Raw genomic sequence first — 14006 nt, 5'->3', positions numbered from 1 at the left:
GACTTGCAGCAGCATGTCAACCACCCCCAGATGTCTCCCTTTTACTGCAAGCAACAAAGGATCCTCGAACCAACGATTCTGATGGTTGGGATCAACTGAGGGATGGCCTAATAAAACTCGCACCATCTCCGAGTCGCCCGCCCGGGCGGCGATGCACAGGGCGGTGTCTTGGACGGTAACAGTGCTCTGGTTAATTGCCAGAGCCTCGTCCTGCAGCACCAGGAGCTTCACCGCTTCCAGGTGGCCGTTTTCCGCCGCTCGACAGAGGGGCGGATCTGCCAACTCGGTCGCATTGATCTCTACGTCTCCCTTGTTCAAGAGCATCACCATCGCATGGGTGTTGCCTTTCGCGGCCGCTTCGGAAAAAGGAGAGACGCCTGCCACACCGATATTGGGGTCGATGCCAGGTATCTCAAGAAGCCACCGCAGAGCGACAGTGTCACTCCTTGCGACCGCGTGGTGCAGCGAAGTGGAAGGCGATTTAGTCTGACCACGACCGCCCACAAAGTTGATATCAATGCCACCCGCCTTTAACAGCCTCTCGGTTATGTCGTCGCGCGATAAGAACGTCGACAACCAGAGCGGAGTGTTGCCGTCTTTGTCTCGACAGTTTATGTCGGCGCACGGGTGGCTCAACAGCAATTCCACCACTGCCAGACGCCGACATCGAACAGCGAGGTGGAGTGGAGTATCCCCGTTGTGATCCTGAGCATCCAAGGCCAGCTCCTTCTGCGTCAGAAGTAGCTTGACAGCGTCTGCGGATCCATGGGCCACTGCTTGGTGGAGCGGCAGCTCGCTGTTAGCAGTGAGCTGATAACCAGCGGATGGCCTGTAGAAAGAGAGCGAGTGCCTAGCTTCCTGTGGGCCTACAAAGATCCACTTCATGGACGGCCGGCCGATGCGCCATGCCCATGCGCGGGGTGACTTGCCAAAGTCATCTGTAGTGAGAGGATCGCCGCCGCTGGAGAGGAGCAGACGCGCCAGGCCTGTTTTGCCCCACCAGACCGCGAGATGGAGGGCCGTTCGTCCTCGCCTGTGCGGGAGGTCAACTTGTAACTTTGGGACCTGCAACAAGTTTTGTAGCACAGAGCATGTTCCGTATGTGACGGCATACCACAGCGCGCTTTCTTGCGCCTGGTTTTGGAGGTTGATATCCAGCGTGTGGCTTTCCAGCAGGAGCTGCAATACGTCATAGGATGAGTACTTGAGAGCCCTCATCACCGGGGTCTTCCCTCGAAAGAACGCGTTCACATCTGCCCTCCGATATAGAAGTCTTTCGGCGAGGTCAATATCGTTGTTCATGGCAGCGAGGCCGAGCAAATTGCTGTTTTGACATTCGACGTTGATTGCAAGTATGGCCGGCTGTAGCCTGGCTTGGAGATTTCGACATGATCTCGCAAGAGCAAATTTTTCGCTGCTCTCGAGATATGCTGCAACTCTGTATAAGATTGGATTTGGTAGACCTCGCAAATGGGGCTGCTTCTAGTTTAGTATGTAGTTGCCAACGTAAAGTACATCCGTTACAAACCATAATGGATGTTGGGATGGCGAGCAAGGATAGGGCAATTAAATCGCGCGTAGAGTTATAATGGCCTCGTGAAAAGAGCGGCCAGGTGAGTTATATCGTTCGTCGTGCCGCTACACGGCAATCATCGTGCCTAAATCCATCAGGGCAGCTCCTACTACAAGAATGCGTCGCGAAGAATGGAAATTCCTTGAAGCGGATTGTAATAGCAGCACTGCTAATGCCCCCAGGATTGCATTCATAGTTCCTAGGAGAGCCAGATATTCCTAGGCACTACCTTCAACCCACAATGGGGCTGGTGCTTGAAGCTATGCACTCCAGATGCAATGAGACTACAGTGGGGCATTCAATGTGAATCTTGGTCCTGATTTCTACCCGCAGTCTTATTTGAGTAGCTATGACGGTTCATCATTATGCCGTTCCGAAAGCAACTAGTTGAGGTCCTGTCCAGGTGGACTAAGCCGACTATACATCCCGTTCGTCCGCTATACGAAATACCCTCACCCATATGGGCCCTATCGTTTTACCTAACAGCATTTTGTTTCGTTTGGCTTTTCTACCCTTCTCTAAGGCCAAGAATCCTTGCATATGTGACTTCTGTTAGGTGGGCGAAATTCAGTCAATCAGTCATTTTGACTCGTCTGAATGACCGATTCTCTGTGACCTCGCCAATGTCTTCTCGAGCGCCAGGAGATACCGGAAACTTACGTCGGTGACTCCCATCATGCTCGCGTAAGACTGCCGAGAGAGAATATTGACCAGGGCACAGAGCTAAGTGAACAATATGCAGCCTGTCATGGACCATCCACTCCGTGTGAAAGTGAGCTACAACTCTCATTCAGCGAAACGCCATAGCAATGTGAGGGTGATTTGAGACACGACTTGCTCAGTCCATATACTTCCGTCTTTTGCTTCTCGGCTCTTGGGCAGATGAAGCTGTTTTTCTCTCGATCCGCGGCGGACCCGATGATCGATTGGCCCGTGCTTGTGTTGGACATCAACGAGAAGCTGATCGCCAACGACGACGGAATGCCCGGTCTCCGCCACTGCTAGGGGATACACAGGCTCCGGTATTAGACCGTACAATGCCGACCTTTCGTTGAGTGAAACCATCGCGTAGTACTTTTTGAATTCATCCAAGTCTGCGAACAGGCATTGTTTGGTCCACTGCGGAACGAACTGCTGATGACACCCGCAGACTGCAAGGTTCGACGAGTCCGGAACTATATGGCAAGTATCAGAATTCATAGCTACATCTAAGCGAGGATCAATCGAGGCTTACCTGGGTTCGGATGCAGAAGCTCCCGCTTCATGCTGATACAGTTTTCCTCGTGTAGTATGACATGATACGCCGCCCCATCCAGGCCATGCTTCCGAAACAGCTCTGTCTCGCTGTCTTCCCAAGCAACCGCCAAGCCGCCCTTCGAGGGCGTCAACGTGATCTGGTGTGGCATGTACCGGAGTAGACGTCGGATATGGCGCATATACCTCATCTCGGTGGTCCGAGGGGTCTGAGAGCCTCCAAACACGGACGAGATGGAAAGAGATAAGAGCTCCTCGACGATGTGGCCGCAAAAGAAGGGTTCGTACTCTCCGCTTTCCTTCTTCGCATTACGGAGAACCCAGTTCCGGCACGGCGTTCGCTGATGTATACCGTCAAAGTCCAGCCATCGTCGGTGGACCTTCAGCGTGCTTTGCTGAGGATTATACACAACATCCGCTCTACGATCGAGCCCCTTGACGTAAACCACCCGGATCTCCTGCATCGAATGCAGTAAGGCAAAACATGCTCTCAGTGCCTTCCGCACGGTTATCGAGAAGGTGGTATCCGGGGGGGCTACAGACCTCGGCATTCTGGAAAATCATCGAAAGCTCTTCCGCAGCACTGCGGATAGGTGTAGTCGATCGCAGCAGACGCCAAAATTCTCGCGGCAGCCTCACCGGCCTTTTTCCAATGGTCTCTCGTATCATCTTGACATCCTAGATTTGCGTTAGCCTGTGACAAGTGATGCGTATATTGGACTTTCCACAAACTTGGGCTCCGGATGTTTCGCAATAGAAGAAGTCCTTGCCTTTGGACTCGTGTAGCAGATACGTCCAGATGCGGGATATCGTCGAGGGTAAGAGCAAATCAGCAGCCAGATCAACGTCCATCAGCGCTGGTGTTTTTCTGAGGAGGCTCACGTATATCGGGAGAAGGACGTCCTCGTGCGTTTGAAGTGCGGACTCCCAGATCCGGCACACTCGCTCTGCCAGTCCATGTCGGTCCATTAGCCATCGCCGATCGAGATTGAATTTCCCCTCTGTAAAGTTATAACCAAGTTTGAACGGGTAAATCGAGTTTGTTCCAGAGATTAGCACACCGTGGGCATAAATTCTACCGAGGAGATTTTGGTCAAAAAGCAGGTCCCCGTGGCTTGTCTCGACAACCGAGGACGGGTAGGAGAGGCCACGAATATCCAACGATATTTGCAGCCACTCAAGAAATTCTTCAGGTGCCACCGGCCGACCCTGGGTGGTGCGTCCGGGGCCGATGAGCACGGCAACATCTCGCTCGGTCTGGAAGCGCAGCCCCACAATATCCTCGGCCCAGTCCGTCTGGGTGGAGCCAGATTGGCGCGATGGGGTGATGGTACAATGGAGGCGAGACTTGCATGGCTCCCGTAAATGGAAATACCAGGAGCATCGGCTTGCTGCCACCTGCAGCCTGTACCCATCCCGGGACAGGACCACGGCTGCCAGCTTGAGTCCGTCGCCGTGGGAACCCGCCAGTTGGTTCTGGTCGCCCTTGGTAGTGAAGCCCAACTCGACAGCCTCGAAGGGCAATTGCAGGCAGGCGTTCGCCAAAGTGACCCGACTGGACTTTTTGTCATACTTGATGAATCCCAGGGATCGGCGGCCCTCGGGGTCCACGGGGTCTGGTACCAAGACGGCGTAATGATCGCAGGCGTCGACGAAGTACGGCCGGAAGGCGATTCGATCGATCTGGAACCGTTCCAATATGGCGTCCTTCCTGTTTTATGATTTAGCCTCATGATCCGACAAGATGACAGACACGTACCAATTCTGATATAGTTCCCGAAAGGCATCGGCAGAGGTCCAGTGACTCACGTAATGAGGGGAAACCCCGAGCGAGACAATTCGCCGCGAATGCACAGCAGCTGGGGATGATTCTTGCTGGCACTGAAGGAGTTCGCGTTCAAGTTGCTGGTTCGTGTCAGTCATCTCGCGGCTATCGTCACTGGAGTCAATTTCCATGCAGTCGGCCATCCTGTTGCAGGGAGGTGTCCCTGAGAACCTGGGCTCCTTGTCGACTATTTAAGTCCCGTCCGTCTGTAACTCTAGCGCATAGCTCGGGTACGATTTTACATGGCCAGCTGGCAAACGGTAACCAACGTCATGATATCAAGATAAAATCAAGCACAGGGTCTTGATGGGAGAACGATAATCAACCACCAGCAATCGTGCGGCTGATTGCGCCATCCCTTCCACCTAGGTGTGTGTGTCATAGTATCATCATGGGCCGTGCCACAGATATTCCCATCGCCGCCTAGCTTCGAGATGGTATGAGGCTTTTGATCATATATTGATGTCTTCAGTCATGGCCTTGCGACGATTCTGCATCGTCGACAGTCGGTGCTCAACATTACGCAACAGTTACACCCAAATTGTCAACAAGAATCAATATCTTTACAGAATTGGGGCGTGCATCAATCAAGTTCAAATCATCTTGTTGAGACGAGTCCACGACACACTGTTTCGGGCCGACTCTGCAGACTGACCGCGGTGGTACTCGTTTCACCCGCGTCACCAACCTTGACGAGGCAAATGATTTGTCACGAGTCATCTGGGCCAACCAGGGGCCTCTGGTGGGTCAGCGCTTTCCGTGATTCAACCATCTTAATGCCCAGTGATGGTCCCTGCCAACACATCGCAAAATTATTTTTGCTTATCCTTAGAACTTAGCATATGTTCCTCACCCGTCATCATCCGTCATCACATATCTTCAATTTTAAGCTACCGAGTACTACCGCACGCCCATGATTCTATAAATTGAGATGATCTCTGCCTTGCTTGAAATATCCGAGTCAATTGTGGCACTTCATTTTGAAAATGCCAGAGAAAATAGAGGAAAGTGACAATGAGATCCTCGAGGTCCTATCCAGTTACGGAGACCTTGATATTGAAGAGACGGATGACGATTCTATTTCTACAGAAGGTGACATGTCGGAAACCAGCGAGGATCGCAGATTTGTGGCATCAGAGAGCGATGATGCCACATATTCCGACGAAGAGTCGCTAGGATCCAGTTTTCCCTGCATACACCACCTCATGGATGGTCAGGAGACATCAAGCACTGTAAGTGTGCCCATGCGATTTCTTTGGGCTGCCGATCTAACGGGAGCAACCAGGTTGGCAAAAAGATACCGATTAGCGCCATTGCCTCTCGCTTGATCTCCGAAGATGGAATTTCAGTGGTACAGTATTTGGTCTTGTGGCAATCGTGGGAGCGAGAGATGCCCGCGTGAGTATGATGTGAGCGAGGATCTGTCTTCTTCGCCCAGGTCATGTATCTAATACGAGAAAGTTTTGGGAGCCGTCCTCATTATTCAATATCAAATGCTCACCACCAAACTTCTATGCAATATCGAGACGAATACCCAGATTGAAGTCAGTTTCATCTCACTGGATGGCAAGTCGGTCTGTCTCGCGTTTTCTTCGGAGCAGGTTACCGATGGATAAAGTGCCTCACCAAGGGTTCAAAGATCAGGTGTATTTGCTTCGGAGCTCAACTTCTTTTCTTCGAAATTCTATCATCCCTAGCACTGCAGTACTGTAACAACCAGAACAACACTGTAGTTCTGTCCAGAGACTTTAAAACCCATCGAACACATTTGAAATTTTGCGTATGCGGAATTCATACGTGCACGAGTGTTGTGAGTCCCGGAAAAGCCATACTTGGGAGAACTCTTTACGTGCGGTTCATGATTATGAACTTGGAAGTCCGCCTGTCTGAATTTGTCACACAACTAAGAACTTTCAAATCAAGGACGTCTCGTCGAAAGTTTTCTAAAATGTTATCTTTCGGCATCCTTACACAGAAAAAAGTGAATTTTGTTGGACAGGAGATGGCCCTCACTAGACACAGTAGCGTATCGTATCTTCCTGATCATCTGAGTATCTAAATATGACATAATTCCGTCTATCTAGGATAGACTAATCATCATCTATGTAAGATGATTGATGTGAAATGGTACTGGTACCAACGAGGTAAAACGAGCTACAGGTGCCATTCCTTTCAAGTAAGCCTGAGCAGTTAATTGCCAGACTTTGGCCACTGTATAGTTTGAAATTACCAGCCCATCAATGTAAAAAGTAAGGTGTAACCCAGAGTTCCAGCCAAAATAGATCCCATTATGGCGTATAAGCCCCATGATGTCTTCGGTCTGAATGTTCCTTGGCTCGCAGCCGCTGGTGTAGCAGCCGTTTCTATGCCTGATGGCAGCTTCGTAGGAGACGTTGCCAGGGATTCCTGAGTGGAGAATGAGGCACTCAGTACGCCCGGGGAATTTGATTTCGTTGTCATAACTGGTATTGTCATCCAGTTGAGGTCTTTGGGGGCTAGTGTGGCGTGAACCGAAATCTTGTTGGTAGCATAGCAGAACGCATACGTTGTTCCAGTAATATGACACGAAAGTAACGCGGTGCTGCAATAATTAATTAATATCAAAAGTTCTTTGAGTGCGTACGGGGTACCAACCTATTCTTTTTGTTGACATCCACCAGCTCTACGGAGTCCTTCTTAAGGATAGCCGTCATTCCTGCTTCAGAAACGCCGCAGTCAGATGCAGCGACGGTTTGAGGGCAAGTCACAAGGAATGTGGTCGCTTCATCATCCTAGAATGTAGATAAGAAGTTAATTCAGATTCTGGAAGTCTAACATCTCGGCATTTCCTCACATACGGTAGATAATATGCTCGCCTCCAATTCACGCCCTTGAAATCCTGGCAGTAAGAGGCTGACTGTTTGTCCGAGAGTTGTTGTAGCTGCACCTAAAAAGAAAATGCAGTAAGTGAGTAACATATTCACTCAGAGTTTGGCCGTCTCAAGCTTTGGGGGATGACTGTTGCAAGCTTGGACACTCAATCTGTCAAATCAGAGGCTTGATATGCTGCCGATAGCTGGGATGGCGGACTGTTGTATTATGACTGTGAAACCTTGATTTTTTTCAGCAGGAACCACGCAAAATCCTAAAGATTTCTCTTGATAGACGAAAAAACCAGAATCTATCAGCAAAGTACTGTGGGAAACGTTTGTGGTTACCTGGGAAGATTCTGTTGATGACCTCAAACGACCGGTAATTAAAAGCTGTTGTGACTAGAAACACCGCTTTGGGGGTCTGTGAGTCTTTTTTTTTTCAGCACCTCTTTGATAATTTTCATAGAATTTTTGAGGTTCTATCTGGCAACTTGGGTACCCTTGAGCGGCCGCAAAATTGTGAAAGGAGCGGTACGTCCGTAGCCAAAGAGCGCATAAAACTTCTACCGATGATTGTCTCTTAAAGTTGATAGCCAAAGTTATTGTATTAATTTTATGGGAACAATAAAATCTTGCGGCCTGTTAGCTGTTGATAAGTGAATAGATTCCCATTTTCACAAAAACGTCTTTGCAGATAAGTTCGGCATGAGTTCTTTGGCCAAGTCAAGATTTTGATGACTATATAAAACCTATCGGAAATGGAGTATGCTCAAAATTCTCTGTAGCTTTGATTGAATCGGAGCTATAAGTAGTCTCGCGCGTGTCGCAAAATGCCTGGTTCAAAGAGCAAGATAGATCCCGGTTTGCTGAAGACACCCCATCTCCAGAAGCGAAAGAAACATGCGTCGTTTGTTTATTTATTCTACATTCATCTCGGCGGTCTTTGGCGGAACGCTTCAGATCATTGACCATAATAACCAATGTTTTGTGTATTCCACGGAGAACTTCGACTGCACCGGGATCTCGGAGTCGTTTGCGCCTCTTGACGGCATATCATGTTCCAGTAAGTAACGCAATCTATTGACGAGGACAAATTTTTCTGACATCTTTGAGACCTCAACCCAGAAACCAAAGGCACACACTCCAATTCATCGTCGTTTAAAGCCATACTATGTGACTCTGATCAGGGTACCGCATGGGTTGAGGTACATCGAAGCGGCTTGATCAACTTCCATAATGAAGAAGGGGATGCGGCAAGTTGCAAGGTCGCGGAGCCCCTGGTAAAGGGAAGCTTGTGTACCGCCAGCAATAAAGCAAGGACTTCGACGAAAGACATTGAATCCCAACTGACTTGTTTGTCTACCACAACCATCCATGTGTCAGTGACAGCACCATCGGCGACTACTCCCTCGGGCCCGAACAGCTCTTCGAACACGACAGATTGCTGAACGTAAAAACTTGTTTGATTTTTAAAGCTTTTGCTAGGCTATGCTACTTCTGTTCTATCAATCAGGTCTACCATTTGGCTATGGAGCCCTAAGCCCAGCACGGGTCTTTTCTTGCACCTCGCTGCGCAGGTCTCCGATTCACAATTTACAAGCAGCCTACCTTTTTAGCACAAAAATGAGATGAAATGGAATAAAATCAAATAAAAATTCGCTGTATGCCTGAAGCTTATATCAGAGCCCTGCTCCTATTGAGATAACACGAATATTCAACCCAATGTATCTGACAAAAGGGAGCCAGAGTTTCAAAGCACAAACTGGTTGATTGGTGTCTAATGTAATGCTGTTGTCTGCTTTTACTATAATTCCCGGGCGATAGGTCGATCATTTATTCCTTGCCACTACATTTATCGGGATGGGCAACTTCTTTGGGGGTTCATGGTTCCAGAGAAGGGTTCTAGAAACCGCGGGATTGATAGCATGGCTAGTATATCAATATTCACTACATGCATCACACGCGAATTACATTAAAATCCGGCTATACATTATTTATTTGCAACCGGCGGCAGGCGAGGAAAATCATTTTGGAGGCAAAAGCAAATTCATCTCACATCTTGGGGGAAATATTTCATACTTTAAAGCGGCCGGGACCTCAGACGCAAGCCATGAAACAGAAGGGGTGGTCATTGCGGAACATGAACATCATGTTCTCGAAACTTGAATCTTCTCGATATTAGAAAAAGCCGGCCAGCCCTCCAATGTCAATCGACCGCGAAACTTAGGGTCGTAGGCAGGACTCGTATTGTCCAAGGTTGCTACATAGCGGTTGCGACCGCCCATTTTGGCATGAGTCGGGTAGTGAGCTTTCAAATTGTCCGAGCGTTTGAAGCTACGATGACATTCTAGCACCCAGCATACGTACGGTCTTTCATCTGAGTGGCAGGTCAGATGTCTCTCGAAGGCCGTTCGGCGCCTGAATTGGCGGTCACAGCCCAGGTATGTACACTTGAACTGTCGCTGGAGTATTTTGTGTGGCAATTTCCGGAAGCTCCCGTCCGAAGGTACCGGAGAGGAAGACAGAGACGCCGCGTTTGTAGGCCCTAGAGAAACTGGGCTCATTGAAAGCACTTCATTGCTGTCAAGTCGCATAGAACGGGGGTTGCAGGTAGGGGCCATCTTTGCCTGACAGGCATTAGGCTTGGAGAATGGCGGCGAGGGGCCGAAAGGATACGAATGCGGCGTATGTTCAAGCCAATAAATGACAGGGAACGTGTCCTGGTCGTTGAAAGCCGCAACCGAAGAGATAATTTCGATGAATCTGCCGCATGGTATCTCCTGAATTAAACATCCCAAGCGACGGTTGTGGAAAGGGCACACAGATAGGACGTGTTGTGAAGCAATTTTCGAGAATCAAGGGCCATTGGTCGTTCGACTCGTTCATGAGAGATCTTTGACTCAAAAAATGCGAATTCATTTGGAAACAATCGTTCGGGAATTGCACGTAAGGGGTATCGCGTTGTGACTGATGGCTGCTTTGTACAGAGTAGAAGAAAGCGAAACACGACAGTGGCGATTGCATAATCCAAAGGACAATCTGCGACGGGAGAGATTTGGGCGGCAAAACTCTGAGTGTGTGATAGACTGAGGCCGCCAGTAGCTTGATACAAACGGCGAGCAGATATACAAAAGAAAACGTCGATATGCAAATCGGCGGAAGTAGGGACATTTTCCTATTTCTTTCCCGGAAGACTTTTGACAACGTCCCGTTGGTTCAATTTACAGGTATAGCAAAAATGCAAAAACATGTTTGAGTGACATCTCATTTATCACTGTTTCAACGGCTGAAGTGTCGGTGATGGTTCCACGCTGAGACAACCAAAGCTTATTCCGACTGTCACTTTTAAACTTTTCTCTTGCGCGAATTTCTTCATTTTTTGTCAGTAACTACCAAGTTAACGTTGCTTCACTTGTTTCAAACTGAGTTATTTGTCGACCGCATATTCCTTGCTAATAAACAATTGGTTTAATAACATCATCAAGTGTTGATCATTATGAAAAACGAATCTGCTGGCTTTATCGGTCTTCGTGGCTATAAATTAGATCAAATGGAGCTTAAGCTGTTCATACTACATATATCCAGATTCTCAAATATATTACTTTGAACAGAGAAATGGATCCTTTTGCTGTGTGCCACGACCTACAAGGGGACGGAAAGACCGATTCCGATCCAACTTCAGGCCCAGATGAGCGACTGAACCCGGAATTGACAGCTGAAGAGACTCCTACTCAGGTAAGAACTATATTAACCTCTAATGTCGTGCATGATGCTAATCAACGCAGCCGGTCTCCCAGCCGCCAGCCGATGAATAACAAACTCCAGCAGCAGAACCCTTCCAGCCGATACTACAGCTTCTTGCAGAGCTTGAACGGGATGACCCAAAGCTCGCCTTTCAAGCAGCTCGAATCTTGGGACTCTACCGACGACTATGGGATTCATGCATGTCGAAACATACTGGCAGCGAGAAGCTCCGTCAGACCAACCAGGAGTTGAGAAGGGAGAATACACGACTGTAAAATGAAAAAGGGATGCTTCTAGCTCATCATGATGAGCAGCTATCTCAGTTCGATCATCTAAATCAAGCATTGGAGGCGTCTCGGGGGCGATTGCTCAGTATTCTCAATGATTGGGAGCAGTGCTCGGAAGGTCAACTGGCAGGACTGATGAACTGCGAGCGAGGTCAGTGATAGAATCCTGGTCAATTTATCTTCCACTGTACCTACGAGACAGTCAAGTAAATTGTGGTGTTTGTTCAAATTTATGTTTCGCCTCTCGATATTCAAAGTTGGATCCATTTGACCTCGCACGTCACAGTATATCATAAATAAATTAATGACATCTGGAGATAGCCGAAAAGATAGGATGGGCGGTTAATTCCATAAGAGCTGCAAGGATTGCCTAAGCCTATCTTCGAGCTGTAAGAAGAAAACCAAGCTATTCATATTTGTCGAGGGAAGACCTTCTATGCGAATTGGAACCATACATTGGTACAAAATCACATTGTTACAGTACAAGATATAAGTAGCTTATAGGTGGCTGAGAATTGAGGTCATGGAAGCTATTTGAGAAACATCACAAGACAGCGATTGATTGGGTCGTAGAACTTCGCCTTGCTTCACATACATGGCAAATCACATTTCTATGGAAGTTCCAGCTGAAGTGGTACTATCGAAAAGAATAAATATTTCTCAGCGTACAAAGGACGTATGGCTCCGTGCATGAATCAATATCTATCAATGTGATAGTGAGGGAGGTCGATGTTTTGCAAGGCCGATACGACATTCCCATGGAATGCCTTCACTGTCCGTTTTCGACTCTCTAACTCCACTGCCTGTCGGTTGCAGCATTGGAGGAGACCTTCAATCTCTTCTTCCAGCAATTCGTTTAACTCGCATATCTGACGCCGCTCGTCTTCAAGCCGGATACTCTTCCGCAGATTTCACAACATAACTTTCCCATAGACATAGATACAAACCCAATAGCCTTAGGGCCGGTAGGACGAGGTCGCTATTGGGGCCCAGGATTTGCTTAAGTTGCGTCGTAGGGAGGTTGCTCCTTGCGGTAGAGCATGAGGCGGGTGAAGCATCCTCTGCGTTCGGGTCGTTGCAATTTTCCTCGGAGAGTCTTCGCTGTCTCTTGGCTGGCCGGTTGGCTGGTGAAGAGGATGCCGCGAGTGGATTCATCAGGGAAGAATGGGAGAAAATTGAGCGTACACAACAGAGCGGGTTTCCATAGATTTTAAATAGAGCATATCACTCTAGGAGATGAATTTCCTGCTATCAAATTATCATGGGCCAGACTCCGCCCTTTTTGAGTTGACAGACAGTCCACGCACGTTCTTACCTTTGATGCACGATGTTGAAAAAATATGGTAGAGCAATGCCGTCTCTGCAGCTTCTCAAGGGAATCTGGTTACTACCACGTATTGCGAGATCGATGATTATATTCCTCTTATGCTTGTTATACGCTCCAGTGCACGTTACGCATCGTGTATCAATGCTAATCGGCACTTTTTTGTAGCTCATACGCAACCACCCTTTGATCCGCCAGCAAAATCTCGACGACAAAAACATGTGCGCCTTTGACTGCCAACACCAACGAGACTCCAGACATCGGTTCTCCAGGTGAGGTTCAATTTTATCGTGTTTCAACAAAGCTCGGACTACAGTTGTTCTCGAAATCGGCTTAACCAGTGCACACTCAATCACTCCTTCCTGGTCCCACTGCCAAGTGTTGTGATATGAGGCAGGTGCAGATCAAGAACCAAGCCGAACCATCGGAATTAATCCCGAGATATCTATACAAAGAGCCAAGTTGATTTCCAATCAACTTGTTCTTCTCGTTGTATATATATAGCCTAATGTTTCCCTCTGAACAATGGATAATCCATACCTCTGAACTACAACAGGTCATGAGCCCGGCAGCAACTCTCAGGTGCCGTCTCTACTCATCTGAGAACCTTAGCACGGACGTCTTGATGTTCGCACCCCACGCTATGGACCATTACCTGGAGGACAACCAGTAGTCAAAATTATCAGTCAAAGTCTTTCTCACTTTTTCTCATAGTATGGAATTTGTAAGTGCTCTTCAAAATGTGCATACCGCATAGCCAATGTGGCTGATAGAAGCAAGGAGAGAGCCCACCAACCTTGAAAGGACAGAAATCTATTGTATATAGGATACACGTCCATCCTGTATATAATTTGGTTCTCTGAATTTTCAACTACTGAGTGATGAAATTTAAGTCCACGGATCTCAATCCTTGTGTTCCGCAGGGACCAGCCCATTCCGGAACGGTGTGGTGGCGTTCTTTTGAGGCTAGACTTTCGACTTAACTCCAGATTGAAATACAGGCTCCCCGGGCTGGCTGTTCTCCGTGAAGAACAAGCTATATTTGATATGGAAGAACTCATGGAGGAATTCATGCATTTCAATAATCATTAGGACATTGTGAAGAGAACGAAGTCGGCGCGTGGACAACACGAACAGATTACAGAAT

General features: G+C 48.2%; 4 protein-coding genes across 4 annotated transcripts; 3 read left to right on the top strand and 1 right to left on the bottom strand.

The window, feature by feature from the left end:
* Positions 1-5638: 5638 nt before the first annotated feature.
* On the top strand, positions 5639-6048 carry N7481_010210 (uncharacterized protein; the record flags this gene model as incomplete). Its single annotated transcript, XM_057269429.1, has 2 exons — positions 5639-5884; positions 5938-6048. Coding segments are annotated over 2 exons (357 nt in total), but the record flags the coding sequence as incomplete, so codon positions are not given.
* Positions 6049-6878: 830 nt separating this feature from the next.
* Positions 6879-7345, bottom strand: N7481_010209 (uncharacterized protein; the record flags this gene model as incomplete). The annotated part of the gene is made up of 2 exons (XM_057269428.1): positions 6879-7233; positions 7287-7345. 2 exons carry the CDS (start codon positions 7343-7345, stop codon positions 6879-6881), a joined length of 414 nt encoding a protein of 137 aa, XP_057120105.1.
* Positions 7346-8404: 1059 nt separating this feature from the next.
* Positions 8405-8880, top strand: N7481_010208 (uncharacterized protein; the record flags this gene model as incomplete). The annotated part of the gene is made up of 2 exons (XM_057269427.1): positions 8405-8567; positions 8630-8880. Coding segments are annotated over 2 exons (414 nt in total), but the record flags the coding sequence as incomplete, so codon positions are not given.
* Positions 8881-11119: 2239 nt separating this feature from the next.
* N7481_010207 (uncharacterized protein) lies at positions 11120-11523 on the top strand (the record flags this gene model as incomplete). The annotated part of the gene is made up of 2 exons (XM_057269426.1): positions 11120-11239; positions 11359-11523. The coding sequence occupies 2 exons, from the start codon at positions 11120-11122 to the stop codon at positions 11521-11523; spliced, it is 285 nt and encodes a 94-aa protein (XP_057120103.1).
* Positions 11524-14006: the final 2483 nt, after the last annotated feature.

The sequence above is a fragment of the Penicillium waksmanii genome (assembly GCF_028829765.1).
Source record: "Penicillium waksmanii strain IBT 27052 chromosome Unknown utg000008l:1.0-5622682.0:1.0-5626561.0, whole genome shotgun sequence".
NCBI lineage: Eukaryota > Fungi > Ascomycota > Eurotiomycetes > Eurotiales > Aspergillaceae > Penicillium > Penicillium waksmanii.
Note: the sequence above shows the minus strand (reverse complement) of the source record. Positions and strands in the feature narration are given on the sequence as shown.